This window comes from Microcebus murinus, chromosome 18 (assembly GCF_040939455.1).
Source record: "Microcebus murinus isolate Inina chromosome 18, M.murinus_Inina_mat1.0, whole genome shotgun sequence".
Lineage (NCBI taxonomy): Eukaryota > Metazoa > Chordata > Mammalia > Primates > Cheirogaleidae > Microcebus > Microcebus murinus.
Genome location: NC_134121.1, coordinates 49696217 through 49709067, shown reverse-complemented (window position 1 = coordinate 49709067; position 12851 = coordinate 49696217). Strand labels below are relative to the sequence as shown.

Sequence of the window (12851 nt, the reverse complement as noted above, 5' to 3'; positions counted from 1 at the left end):
GCAGCACGTTCTGGCTTAGGCCTTCCTGTCTCATGCCAGGCCTTCCTGTCTCGTTCATCTTTTTCTGTACCTCCACACCCCTTCCCTCCAGCTATAACACACTAGATACAGTTTCTGGGAACAAGTGTGTGCTCTTGCACACTTTGCTCCTTAGCATTTGTGTGCCCCTCACCTTCAGTCAGCAATCCTCACACCCTTAATTTGTCCTTTGAGACTCCAGCAAAGCTCTGATCCCTGTCCCTGAGCCAAATCAGATGTCTTTCCCTTACATGTTTCTGTCATACAGCTCCTTGAGAACAGAGAGACAGATCTAATTCACTTCTGTGTCCCCAGTGCTTTTAACATAGCCTAACATACAGAAGACACTCAAATAATTTTTGCAGGAATATTTGAATGAGCAGGCCAATATAATGCATGAGGTGTGTTCCTTCCCTGGTATTATTTCAATTGTAAAATAGGGATGATTTAAAGTTATTATTTGACTATAGAGAGTGATTGGGATAGAAGAGAGAGAATGAGGATGAACTTTTCTTTCCAAATAAATGTTCATTTGCCTTCCCTTGCGAGACTGAAGTTCCCTAGGAATTTCTATGGGTGGTCTGAAAGTGGCAGGCATTTCCCTCTCTTGGGGCATCCCTGCATTAGTTAACATTTCTCCTCTAAAATAGTTCTTTCCAGGTTAGATGATTTATAGTGTAATAACACAATGAAGAAAATCATGGTGTCACAAGGGGAGATGGGAAGTTAAAAAGCTGTAACAGCTTTTTGGCTAGAGCTTTTTCTTTCTCACATTGTTCATTTTTCCAAGGAAATACTAATAATAGAAAGCATTACCTTTCAAATACAAAGCTGTCTAAGATTTACCTCCTACATCTGTTAGAGGGGAAATTATTTTCATTTTTATAGGCTTTATCTGCGCTGCAGTCAACAATATATTCATTTAAGTAGTATAAAAATGTCAACAAAGTATTTTAATTACACAAAGACCCTAATGGAGAATTGACAACCTGAGGCTGCTTTAAAATGTTTTATAGTGAATTCAGTTTTAGGATGATGTTCATATAGTTAAATAAATTCATTTTGAAATGTGTGTTTAGTATTAATAGTTTAAAAGAATGTCTAAAATATTCAATAACTTTGTACACAATGCTTCGAAAAAAACACAAGCATGGATGGGCATTAGAAAAACAAAACAAAAAAACTCACAAACACAGATTTCTTTGTGTGATGATTAGTAACTAATATAGTACTTTTTCTAATATTTTATTACTCGTAGGATTCCAAAACAATACTAATGTCAAAGTTTTATTAGTATTAGCAGTATTCATCATCCAGTAGTTCATGTTTTGAAGAGCCACCATTTGGACGCAAAATTTTCTGTCCATTTGGAAAAAATCTTATTAGATTTTTAAAGTGTTTTTATTTTGCATTTTGAGAAAATTTAAACATGTCCAGGTTTTTCATTTTAGCAAAAATTAATCAGTTATGATTTTTCCTTTTTCAAAACTCCTTTATCATATTTAGTAACAATTATTTATTTCTCTGTTTGATCTTGATCTTCATAAATTTCATAACATTTTAGAATTAGGTTAAATTTATAAAATTTTCAAAAATTATTGCCTCATCAACCTTACTATGGAACACACTCACTTTATAGATTTATATGGTACTTAAAGTGAATATAGACCCTTTTTAAGTGTTAGATGCATGCTATGCTTGTGAGCAAAAAGTTCTTTTTTAAAGAGACATAATACCAAAGTCTTAACAAAACCATGTTAAATACTGAAGTCATAATGAGAACAAGGAACACAATCCTTCAGTTTAGTAGAAAGAGAGAGAGAGAGTGTATGTGTGTGTGTGTGTGTGATATATATGGATTTCTTGGGTTTTTCTTTCAGATACAGACTTCAGACTGTGAAGTCCTTAGCCGGGGTGAGCCTGATGTTACGGTTACTGTGGGCGAGTTTGAGGTGGGATGACATGGCAGCCAAGGCTCCTCCAGGAGCAGGGACTACACGGACAGGTAAGGGGCGTTACTTTCTAATTTAAGTTTAAAAGATAAAATCACTTGACCATTCACTTCATTTTAAGCATCTTTGTTATTTATTAAAATAAAATGCTTGCATTTTAAAAATACAGCTTTGCTAAAGTACGATACATGCTATAAAACCCAAGAGGCATGGGGGGGGCTCACATTATAAGGTGAGTTACTTATTCATGAACCATCTACATATTTTTAAAGATAGTTTTTTATTATAGATATAAGTCATAAACTAAGACTTCTAGAACCCTGTGTGTGTTGCTTCTATCTTAGGCCTTTTATTATCTTGACTTCAGTTTTGGTACCATGAGCTGAGCTGTGCCCAGCTGCATTTTGTTCCGTATAGAAATTTTCAGGGAGGAAGAAGTATTGTTGCAGTCTAGCAGTGATCCTGTAGTCATTAATTAATCAAATGTTTCCAAAAGTATTTTCCATGTGTGTCTCTTTTTTATAACACCAGATATTGTACCTTCTTAGTCTCTGAGTATTTTAGGTGGTTATTAATACTTTGTGAATTAAATCACCATAGAAACATCTGAAACTGAAATCACAACAACTGAAATAATTAAGAGGAGAGATGTTGGTCCTTATGGTATTCGATCTGAGTATTGTATCAGGAAAATCATTTGTCCCATTGGAGTTCCAGAAGCACCAAAAGGTAAGGAATGGAAAGAATTCTGTTCTTCCATTATTGACCTGTCAGCCATATCTTTTATGAATTGAATTTTGATTATAATTGTTTCCTATAACTGTGTTCAACTTATGAAAAACATTTTTCATAACTGCTATATTTTTTAAATGATATTTAAGTAATAAACATATCAGGATTCTATGAGGCACATGTTGATGCCTACAGGTATTGTGCCAAGCATGGACCATGATAATACCTCTTATAATTAAAATGTGAGGCAGTGAGAGGGCAGTCAGCTCCAAGAGGGCGGCCACCTTGTCTGGTTTGTTGTAGTCCTGGCACACCTAGTGCAGAGTCTGACATGTAAGTGGTTAATAAAAGTTTGTTGACTCAAGAGTTAAAGCTATTGTGAAATACTTAAGTCCTTAGGTAGAAATAATAATTATCAAGAGTTACTCAGGAAACATTTATAGACCACATATAGAATAAGCATTGGGAAGCAAGTATATAAAAGAATGAGATTTGGCCCCAGTTCTCAAGGAAGCAAAGAAAAGGTTTTAGTATTATGGTAGCAAGTGTTAATGTATTCGAATAAGATAAAAAAGAGTAATAAACGGTAAATATCAGCGAAGAAGCAAAAAAAAAAAAAAAGCAAGATTGCCGGGCGCGGTGGCTCACGCCTGTAATCCTAGCACTCTGGGAGGCTGAGGCGGGCGGATTGCTCGAGGTCAGGAGTTCGAAACCAGCCTGAGCAAGAGCAAGACCCCGTCTCTACTATAAATAGAAAGAAATTAATTGGCCAACTAATATATATGTATAAAATTAGCCGGGCATGGTGGCACATGCCTGTAGTCCCAGCTACTCGGGAGGCTGAGGCAAAAGGATTGCTTGAGCCCAGGAGATTGAGGTTGCTGTGACCTAGGCTGACGCCACGGCACTCACTCTAGCCTAGGCAACAAGCGAGACTCTGTCTCAAAAAAAAAAAAAAAAAAAAAAAGCAAGATTAACACTATTTTGCAGGTAATTATGAATGTCTGCCTAGAAAATTTGTGAGAAATAAAGATATTAATGCTAAAAGGAGTTCATTGTGGTGTCCAAATTAAAAATATATAAATAAAAGTCAGTAATTTTATATAAACAATAAAAATATTTGGGGAAAAAATCTAAGAAATGTATAGCTACTTGGGAGGCTGAGGCAGGAGGATCACTTAAGTCCAGGAGCAGTGAGCTATGATCATGCCTCTGTACTCCAGCCTGAGTGACAGAGCAAGACCCAGTCTCTTAATAAAAAAAGAAAGAAAGAAAAGGAAATGTGCAAAAAGAAAATGATGTTCTTAGATAGAATAGATAGAAACACTGTTTTATGAAAGCTAGTTCTCCCAAATACTTACATATAATTTTTAGAACTTGATTAAATTAACTTGGAAGTTCTTGTTAGGAAACAAATGACTAAGAACGGCCTTTTTGAAAAGAATAAGGCAACAACTGTCCTAGTAGATGTTGAATTTTAGCTTAATTAAAGCAGTGTTGTCCTGGAATAGAAACAGTCATCTCTATTGATAGGCACACATACAGATAGGAGAAGACCATCCTGACAGGTCCTCAATCTCCTTGATAGCCTTTGATGCAAACCAGTGCAGTCTCCTTGAATCACTTTTCTTTGGCTTGTATCACTTTGTACCATCTAGGTCCTGCTATTTCAATTTCCTTCTGCTGCTTCCCTATGATTGTACTGCTTCTCTGTACCCTAAACCTGTGGGAAGGTTCAGTGCTTATCCCTCCCTGATTTTTATTTTTAAATCTTATCATTAGGGGGTTTTATCTATTCTTTTAGTTTCAGATCTTCCTTTATATTAGCAACTCTCAAATCCCCCTGGTCCAGCTGTGATGGGAAGTACATATTGCCATAATTATATGTGGCAAGGACACCCAACCCAACTGTGAGAGGAGCATTCTAGGCCTTTGAAGGATGTTGTATATCAGAGGTCAGCAAACCATGGCCCATGAACCTTGGCTCACTGCCTACTTTTTTATTATAAGTAAAACTTGATGGGAACACAACCACATTTACTCACTTAAGTATTATCTTTGGCTCCTTTTCATGATACAAAGGCAGAGTTGAGTAGTTGTAACAGAGGCCATCTGGCCCTTTAAGAAGAACAAGTTTGCCAACCACTGCTTTTAATGATAGAAGATACCAGAAGTACTCTAATTTTTAAAGCAATATTGCTTTTAAAATACTCTGATTTATTTTCCAAAGAAACACCTACACCTCAGAGGAAAGGCCTTCGATCAAGTGCATTGCGGCCAAAGAGACCAGAAACGCCCAAGCAAACTGGCCCTGTTATTATTGAAACCTGGGTAGCAGAAGAAGAGTTGGAACTATGGGAGATCAGGGCGTTTGCTGAGAGGTAAGGAAATGGTTAACACCTGGTCAGATATTTGAAGATTTTATCACTTCAGAACTAAAGAATTATCATTTTAATGGTTTATTCAATACATCCTAGTTAATTTTACTCTACCTTTTAATTTTGACTGCTAGCTCTATATAGTTTATTAAGGTCCTGTTTCTGAATTTTAATGTGTTACTATCCATTTGTCAATTTTTAGTTATCTTAAATATTTTTAAATTGAAATAATTTCATACCTTTGTATGATGTGAAAGCCAGATTTCACTTATATTAGATGCCAGATGCTTAACAGGGTAGTTTCTGATAAGTTCCTCCTTTTTTTCCTGCAGAGTGGAGAAAGAAAAGGCACAAGCAGTTGAGCAACAGGCTAAGGTTAGTGAACAGAAGAAGGGGGAGGACATCAAGGCCCAAATGAGGAGTCCCCTAAAACAGTAGCAATTGGCTGTCCAGCAGGTGGGGAGTTGGTACTGGTCCTCCCTGACAACAAATTTACATCGTTAGCCCAATTCCTGCACACCAAGAGCACAGTAATTATATATTCATGTGGGTTTTTTAATGTATCTCACATATACCTGGTTTTTATTAGTTGAAAATAGTTCTGTGGGTACAGCAAGCTATGATTTTGTGAACAGTGTATGTAGTTGGAGGACATTTGAAATAAGATTTCTATTATTTATTATCTTTATAATTTCACAGGTAATTTCTGGAAATAATTTTTTCCTACAAAATTCCAATCTGGAAAATCTCTGTAGTCTATGAAAAAGCAGATTGTACTAAAGCTCTGTAAGAGTTTATTGTCATTGATGATCATAGAGCTGCTATTGATTTCTGAGCATGTTCATACTGCAAATAATGTACTATATCTGCCTGGGAATTTGAGACCCAGATAAAAGATGATTGCCCCTTATTTCTATTGAGAACATATTATAAAAGTTTTTAGCCAACTTGAATATATGAACTTTGAGTACATAGGTAAACAGACTATTTAAAAATCACATGTAGGCCCTGGCACGGTGGCTCACGACTGTAATCCTAGCACTCTGGGAGGCCAATGCAGGTGGATTGTTTGAGGTCAGGAGTTTGAAACCAGCCTGAGCAAGAGCGAGACCCCGTCCCTACTATAAATAGAAATAAATTAATTGGCCAACTAAAAATATATAGAAAAAATTAGCCAGGCATGGTGGTGCATGCCTGTAGTCCCAGTTACTTGGGAGGCTGAGGCAGAAGGATTGCTTGAGCCCAGGAGTTTGAGGTTGCTGTGAGCTAGGTTGATGCCATGGCACTCTAGCCCAGGCAACAAAGTGAGACTCTGTCTCAATAAATAAAAATCACATATAAGCCAAATTATTTGTCTCAAACTACTTTTTTCTCTAACATTTTATAAAACATTTTCCTAAATTCTTACGTATATTTTGGCTTACTATAGGTCCTTGTCTTCAATTATGCCAAAATTGGACATAACAGCACTTTTGGATTCTCTGTATGATGCTCTTACGGGAAATTTATCCCCAAGCATACATACCTATTCATGTAACAACTGGATAGTTGTTTTATTAATATTTCTCACTTATGAGTGTGTTTTGTCATCTCCACAATGTAACATAATGTACTACTTCTTAAAAGTTCTTTAAAATGCTTATTTGCAAAGATAGCCAGCACTTCAATTCTGAAGGCTTATCCCCCAGAAAATAACCACTAAATATGTGTTCGGTTTCTTTACCTCCCCTTTAACTGATTTAATTAATGACGTCTCTGAGTGTTCACAATAAATTTCTTTTCTTTTGGGGAATGAGAAATTGTGCAAAGTACTTCATATCATATTCTGGTATATAAGGTGTATACAAAAGTAGTTCTAAAAAAATGTTGGGTGTTATGTCATAGCTAAGCAGTTTGCAATGACAGGAGACAGTACAGCATTGGAATTTGATCTTAATAAACACCCCAGCTCCACCATTAACTAGCTCTGTGGCCTCAGGCCAATTACACAAACTCTCTGAGCCTCAGTTTCCTCGTCTTAAAACATCTGCCACCATGTTTGCAGTAAATCTCACCTGTTGTTTTTACGTGTGTAAGCTTATACTGTTATTCATCAGACCACTGTTGATAAGCTGTTAGAAAATTTTAGCAATCTGTAATAAAAGATGTACAGATTATCTTTAATAGCCCTGTAGTTTAAAGATCAATATTATACCTCTCTGTATAAAATAATCTGAAGTGTTTTTCTATAAAAATGTTTGAATGAATAACATAAGAAATCTAGAAAATTGTTTTATAATTTTCAGCTTGCTTAATTATGGATTTGCCAACTTTAATAGTGATATTTACTATTGACATGCTCTTTATGATTGGATAAGTTAACATTATAGTAAATAGAAACCTTTTACAGCTCTCTTCATTTGGTCTCTGCTTTGAATCTCACCAACTGAGCAGCATGGTGCTCCTGTCTCCAGTAAGATTACCTATGTCTATTTATTTTCAGTCTGAAAGTTTGGATGTTTGCTCAGGCCAGAAAAACTTGATTACTTTTCATTTTCTGTTATGAACAACTTAGTATTTTAATGAAATACATGTGGTATAGACTGTTGAAAACATTGCCTTCATCAAGAAATTCAATTCAGGTATAAATTTATATGGGCATATTTTCTTTTCAGAAGTAAAATATCTTAGAAATTTAGTGTGGTTTCTTAGGGTCAGAGAAATTGTATCTGGACTTCTTTCAGAATGATACTGTTTTTATCTGGAACTATTTTGGCTCATGTTTTCTCTCCATGACTTTTTTTAGAAACGATTGGAGCAACAGAAGCCTACAGTGATTTCAACTTCCACTACTTCCCCAACAAATAGTACAACCAGTACCATCTCTCCAGCACAGAAAGTTATGGTGGCCCCCATAAGTGGCTCTGTTACAACTGGAACCAAAATGGTACTAACTACTAAAGTTGGATCTCCAGCTACAGTAACATTCCAGCAAAACAAGAACTTCCATCAAACCTTTGCTACATGGGTTAAGCAAGGCCAGTCAAATTCAGGTATACAACTGTGACTAAATAGAAGATCATTTTCATTCAGGAAAAAGAATTTTCAGTTCTTTACCTACTGAAATGAAACATCTCTTTAGAAAATTGTTTTTCTTTTGCAGCTGATTGAGCAAACAAGCTGTAACAATTGGTTTGTTACAGATAATGTTCATGATATTACATTAGCAAACTCCTCTCACATTATTTCACTTTCAACATTTACATGGTTCACTTTGAGTGGAGAGGAATGTTTTTTTATTTAAAATACAAAATGAGCCACATTTCATGCATTGGTGCGCTTCCTAGAAGTCACTACGTTGCTGGTTATTTTAAATCTAAAGCTTATTAAATGTCTTATACCCCATTAGCCACCAGCACAGCTGCCACATCTGCTACAACCATTGCCAGCACAGGTCAGACGTTCCAAATTACAGGCAATCCAGTCACTATGGCAGGAAAAGTAATTACCAAACTGCCACTTCCTGCAAACAGCAAGATTGTCGCTGTAAATGTGCCAGCAACACAAGGAGGTAAGGGAAATGTGAAGAGTTTTAATTCACATTTGCCAGATCATACTGTTGCCATTACTTTTCATTTCCTTTTCACTGGTTTCAGTCCTCGGATCTCACATTCTATGTAGCCCACTATAAAACCGTGCCACACGTAGTTTCTCCTCAGAAACCAAGCAACGCTTAATGTTTTTCGTTAAAGGGACAGTTGTTAATCATTTCTTCATCTTTTTTTAAGGTGTTGTTCAAGTACAGCAGAAAGTCCTGGGTATCATTCCATCAAGTACAGGTACAAGTCAGCAAACCTTTACTTCATTCCAGCCCAGGACAGCAACAGTCACAATTAGGCCCAATACCTCAGGCTCTGGAGGCACCACAAGCACTTCACAAGTAAGATTTCTTACAGACTTATTTTGTTTTGAAGTGTTGAGCACACCGGGTTGAAATTTTTAGAATGACCTCTTCCAAGATTAATACAGCTAATTTTGCTTGCTTTTTACTTAATCTGTGACAAAGTACTAATTTGGAATAAATCTATTTGTTCTATAAGTAAATTATTTCTTCTCTAATTAAAATGATACATAAAGTATAAATTTTTAACATTTAGTTAATAGCACATTAGTAAGTTTATAAATAACAATTGCTTTCTAGGATTTTTATAAAGAAAATTTCTTTATATGAAAGAATGAGCAGCACTGGACCACTCAAGCTTGCTGTGCAGCCTAGTTAAGAAATAGAATGAAAAGTATAATCTACATACTGTAACTATATAATGGTTTGTTATTAGCTGATATGTGCACATATTCAATACATCATTTCTTTGGTACTTATATTATGAAAAAGGTTTAAAGTTTGCAAACTTGAAAATGTTCTGAACCTAACTGTAAAACTGAAAATAATGTGTTCTCTAGTCTCTCCCATAAAACTATGACAGAACATTTGGTTTCTGATTTACTCTGGGTTATAGGAATAAATTGGAGCTTAGAGAAGGTAGGACTCAACATTTTTCTGTGACAACTAGTTACAGAGCAGAGCCTTACTGGGTCTTGTTTGTTCCTTTTAGTCTGTAGGCTGTTTTTGATATCCATGGCAAGGAATTTTATATGATAGCATTTGAATTAAATTAAATTTTCTCTCCTCAAAATTCCATCTTTATTCTGATGCTTAATATAATTTAAAATGTAATATCCAAGAGCCTCTGTCATTTCTGTAGACATTTCTATCAATATAGAATGTTTAAAGATTTTGTGTTCTAAGTCCATCATGCTTTAATCTCTTAAAAACATTTTAATTCATTGTCCTTTGTGTCATTTATAGGTAATCACAGGGCCTCAGATCCGCCCTGGTATGACGGTGATTAGAACACCACTCCAACAGTCAACACTAGGAAAGGCAATTATTCGAACACCTGTGATGGTACAGCCAGGTATTCATCCATCCAGTGTTATCATGTTACATCTAAACAACCAGTCTAGGAAATCTGTAATACTCTGTGTTTAGCACTCTACATACTATAAAATATCAATTTGAATTAATACTTGAAACCATACTAAACTTATAATCCATTGTGAGATGCATCCAAATATATTACTTCATTTTTGGCATTGCCAATAAGAAAAATAGGTTCAAGTATGCTTACTAAAAATGTAAAAGAAGCAGCAAATAAATGGAATATGTAGATCCAAGTAATTGAAGTTAATAAAGAGAGCAAAGAAAACAGTCTGTATGACAAAAGTTATAGAGAAGGTCAAGGAAACATCAAAGAAACATAATTTTTACAAAGGCATGGCCAGACCTCTTCTTATCACAATTAATTTGAACAGGTTAAAATTATCATGTTTAAAGTTGAAGACTATAACAATTGAGAAAAAAAACAACCCTATACATGTATGAGAAACATACCTAAAATCAAATTACCACAAAAGCTACAAAAGGTAAAAAAATTTAAAGATGAGCAAAGACACATGAAATAAAAGCCAAAGAAGAAAGGACAAGGACAGCCCTGCTAATATTGGATAGAGTAGAATTCAATATTTTACTTACTTGTTAAATTTTTTTTTTTTGGCCAAGAATACTGTGTTGTGAAAGAATTCAATATTTTTAAAAAGCAGAAAATAATTATGACAAAGAGTTTCATTTTATATTGGTTTAAAGCTAAAGATTGAATGAAAATGTAATCTTGAATCATTATAAATTAAATAAGATGTCATTAAAGTTTGAAATCAAGGAGGAATTAACAGGAGCATAGCAGACTACAGTTAAACTGTGTATCAACTTTTATACTTTTAGAAATATACATTCATTTTAAATAATTATGGGCTAACTGGTGGAAAAATGATCCTTCAGACATAGATAAAACCTTGGTAAATTCCAAGAAGTAGAATGTATATAAGCCACATTCTTTAAAATAAAGCTAGAAATTAATATTAAGATATTACACTAATAACCTTTACTTGCTTGGGAATTTTAAAAAATATATGTTCTAAGTAACTTTTTTGGGGATAACTTTTAGGTTAAAGAAACATCAAATGTGTAATCACAAATTATCAAATAGCAGTATTAAGCAAGCCATGATGGCAAAGCTGAACTCAGAAGCAGATTCAGTTCATTCAATAGATATTCAAGCACCTACTCTCCACAATTGAAATGTGTTAGTGAATAAAACAGACTAAAAAACCCATATTATTAAATCTTAATCACAATTTAGAAAAATATATAAAAACAAGTCTTAAAATGAGGAGGAAATACAATAAAAGCACAAGTAATAATTATTAGAAAACAGAAAAGGCAAAAAATGTTAAAACAAACTATTCTTTTGCAAGTCTCAACTGGAGAAAAGGGTGGAAAATGCCACTTCACAGAATTAGACAACAAGAAAGTGCAATAAAAATAGAATGAGATTTTTAAAATCAAAAGATAATTTTGTGTAGGTGTCCTTGTAGTGAGACTTTCAGAATTCTCACTATCCATACTTAGGAACTAATTCTGCTTGACTAGCAAGGCATAATTAAATACTGTGTTTATAAACTGGAAGTCTCAATGAGTCATATCAAAGGAAGAAATTTGGAAAGTTGTCATAGTGTTACCTATAAAAAGGAATTCCAGACTTCATGAATTAATTTACGGGTAAACATTTCTTTGAAATAGTTAGGAAACAGGCTGGGCACGGTGGCTCACGCCTGTAATCCTAGCACTCTGGTAGGCAGAGGCGGCGGATTGCTCGAGATCAGGAGTTCGAAACCAGCCTGAGCAAGAGCGAGACCCCGTCTCTACTATAAATAGAAAGAAATTAATTGGCCAACTAATATATATATAGAAAAAATTAGCCAGGCATGATGGCACATGCCTGTAGTCCCAGCTACTCAGGAGGCTGAGGCAGTAGGATTGATTGCTCGAGCTCAGGAGTTTGAGGTTGCTGTGAGCTAGGCTGACGCCATGGCACTCACTCTAGCCTGGGCAACAAAGCGAGACTCTGTCTCAAAAAAACAAAATAAAGAAAGAAATAGTTAGGAAACAAATAATTTCCTTATTGTAAAACCTAGTTCTGGGGCATGGGGAAGGATAGATAAAACTTTAACCATTCATTTTACAAATTTAGCACAATTCTAATATGAAACATAGCAAAACTTTTTTTTTTAAAGGCAGTGTTCTGTGCCTAAGCAGCATTTAACCCAGAAAAGAAAGGAAGATTATTTCAGTTAATGCTGCAGAGATAGTTGATAAAATTATCTATTCCTGTTTAAAAATTATAGCTGTCAGGCAGCTTACTAAAAGGGAAGATATAAATAATGTAAAAGAGAAAATTTATAGGTGATAAAAGGTAGTATAGGCCGGGCGCTGTGGCTCACGCCTGTAATCCTAGCTCTTGGGAGGCCGAGGCGGGCGGATTGCTCAAGGTCAGGAGTTCAAAACCAGCCTGAGCAAGAGCAAGACCCCGTCTCTACTATAAATAGAAAGAAATTAATTGGCCAACTGATATATATATAAAAAAAAATTAGCTGGGCATGGTGGCGCATGCCTGTAGTCCCAGCTACCCGGGAGGCTGAGGCAGAAGGATCACTTGAGCCCAGGAGATTGAGGTTGCTGTGAGCTAGGCTGACGCCACGGCACTCACTCTAGCCTGGGCAACAAAGCGAGACTCTGTCTCAAAAAAAAAAAAAGGTAGTATAACTTGAAAACTGAAAAATTTGTTAAATTGCCAAACTATAAATATTGCTAGTACTATAGTTATGTAGAGACCTT

At 35.3% G+C, this 12851-nt stretch overlaps 1 protein-coding gene across 12 annotated transcripts in view; it reads left to right on the top strand.

Moving 5' to 3' along the window:
* Positions 1 to 12851, top strand: part of BPTF (bromodomain PHD finger transcription factor) — a 137636-nt gene that overhangs the window by 93672 nt on the left and 31113 nt on the right. For 7 of the 12 annotated variants that reach the window (XM_012747366.3, XM_012747364.3, XM_012747362.3 and 4 more), the window contains 8 exons: positions 1899 to 2023; positions 2571 to 2699; positions 4933 to 5083; positions 5413 to 5455; positions 7866 to 8112; positions 8469 to 8630; positions 8848 to 8999; positions 9927 to 10035. In XM_012747366.3, the coding sequence (XP_012602820.2) occupies positions 1899 to 2023; positions 2571 to 2699; positions 4933 to 5083; positions 5413 to 5455; positions 7866 to 8112; positions 8469 to 8630; positions 8848 to 8999; positions 9927 to 10035 (1118 nt within the window). The remainder of the gene's footprint in view (positions 1 to 1898; positions 2024 to 2570; positions 2700 to 4932; positions 5084 to 5412; positions 5456 to 7865; positions 8113 to 8468; positions 8631 to 8847; positions 9000 to 9926; positions 10036 to 12851) is intronic. The other 5 variants (XM_075994689.1, XM_012747370.3, XM_012747368.3 and 2 more) reach the window with 1 other exon arrangement.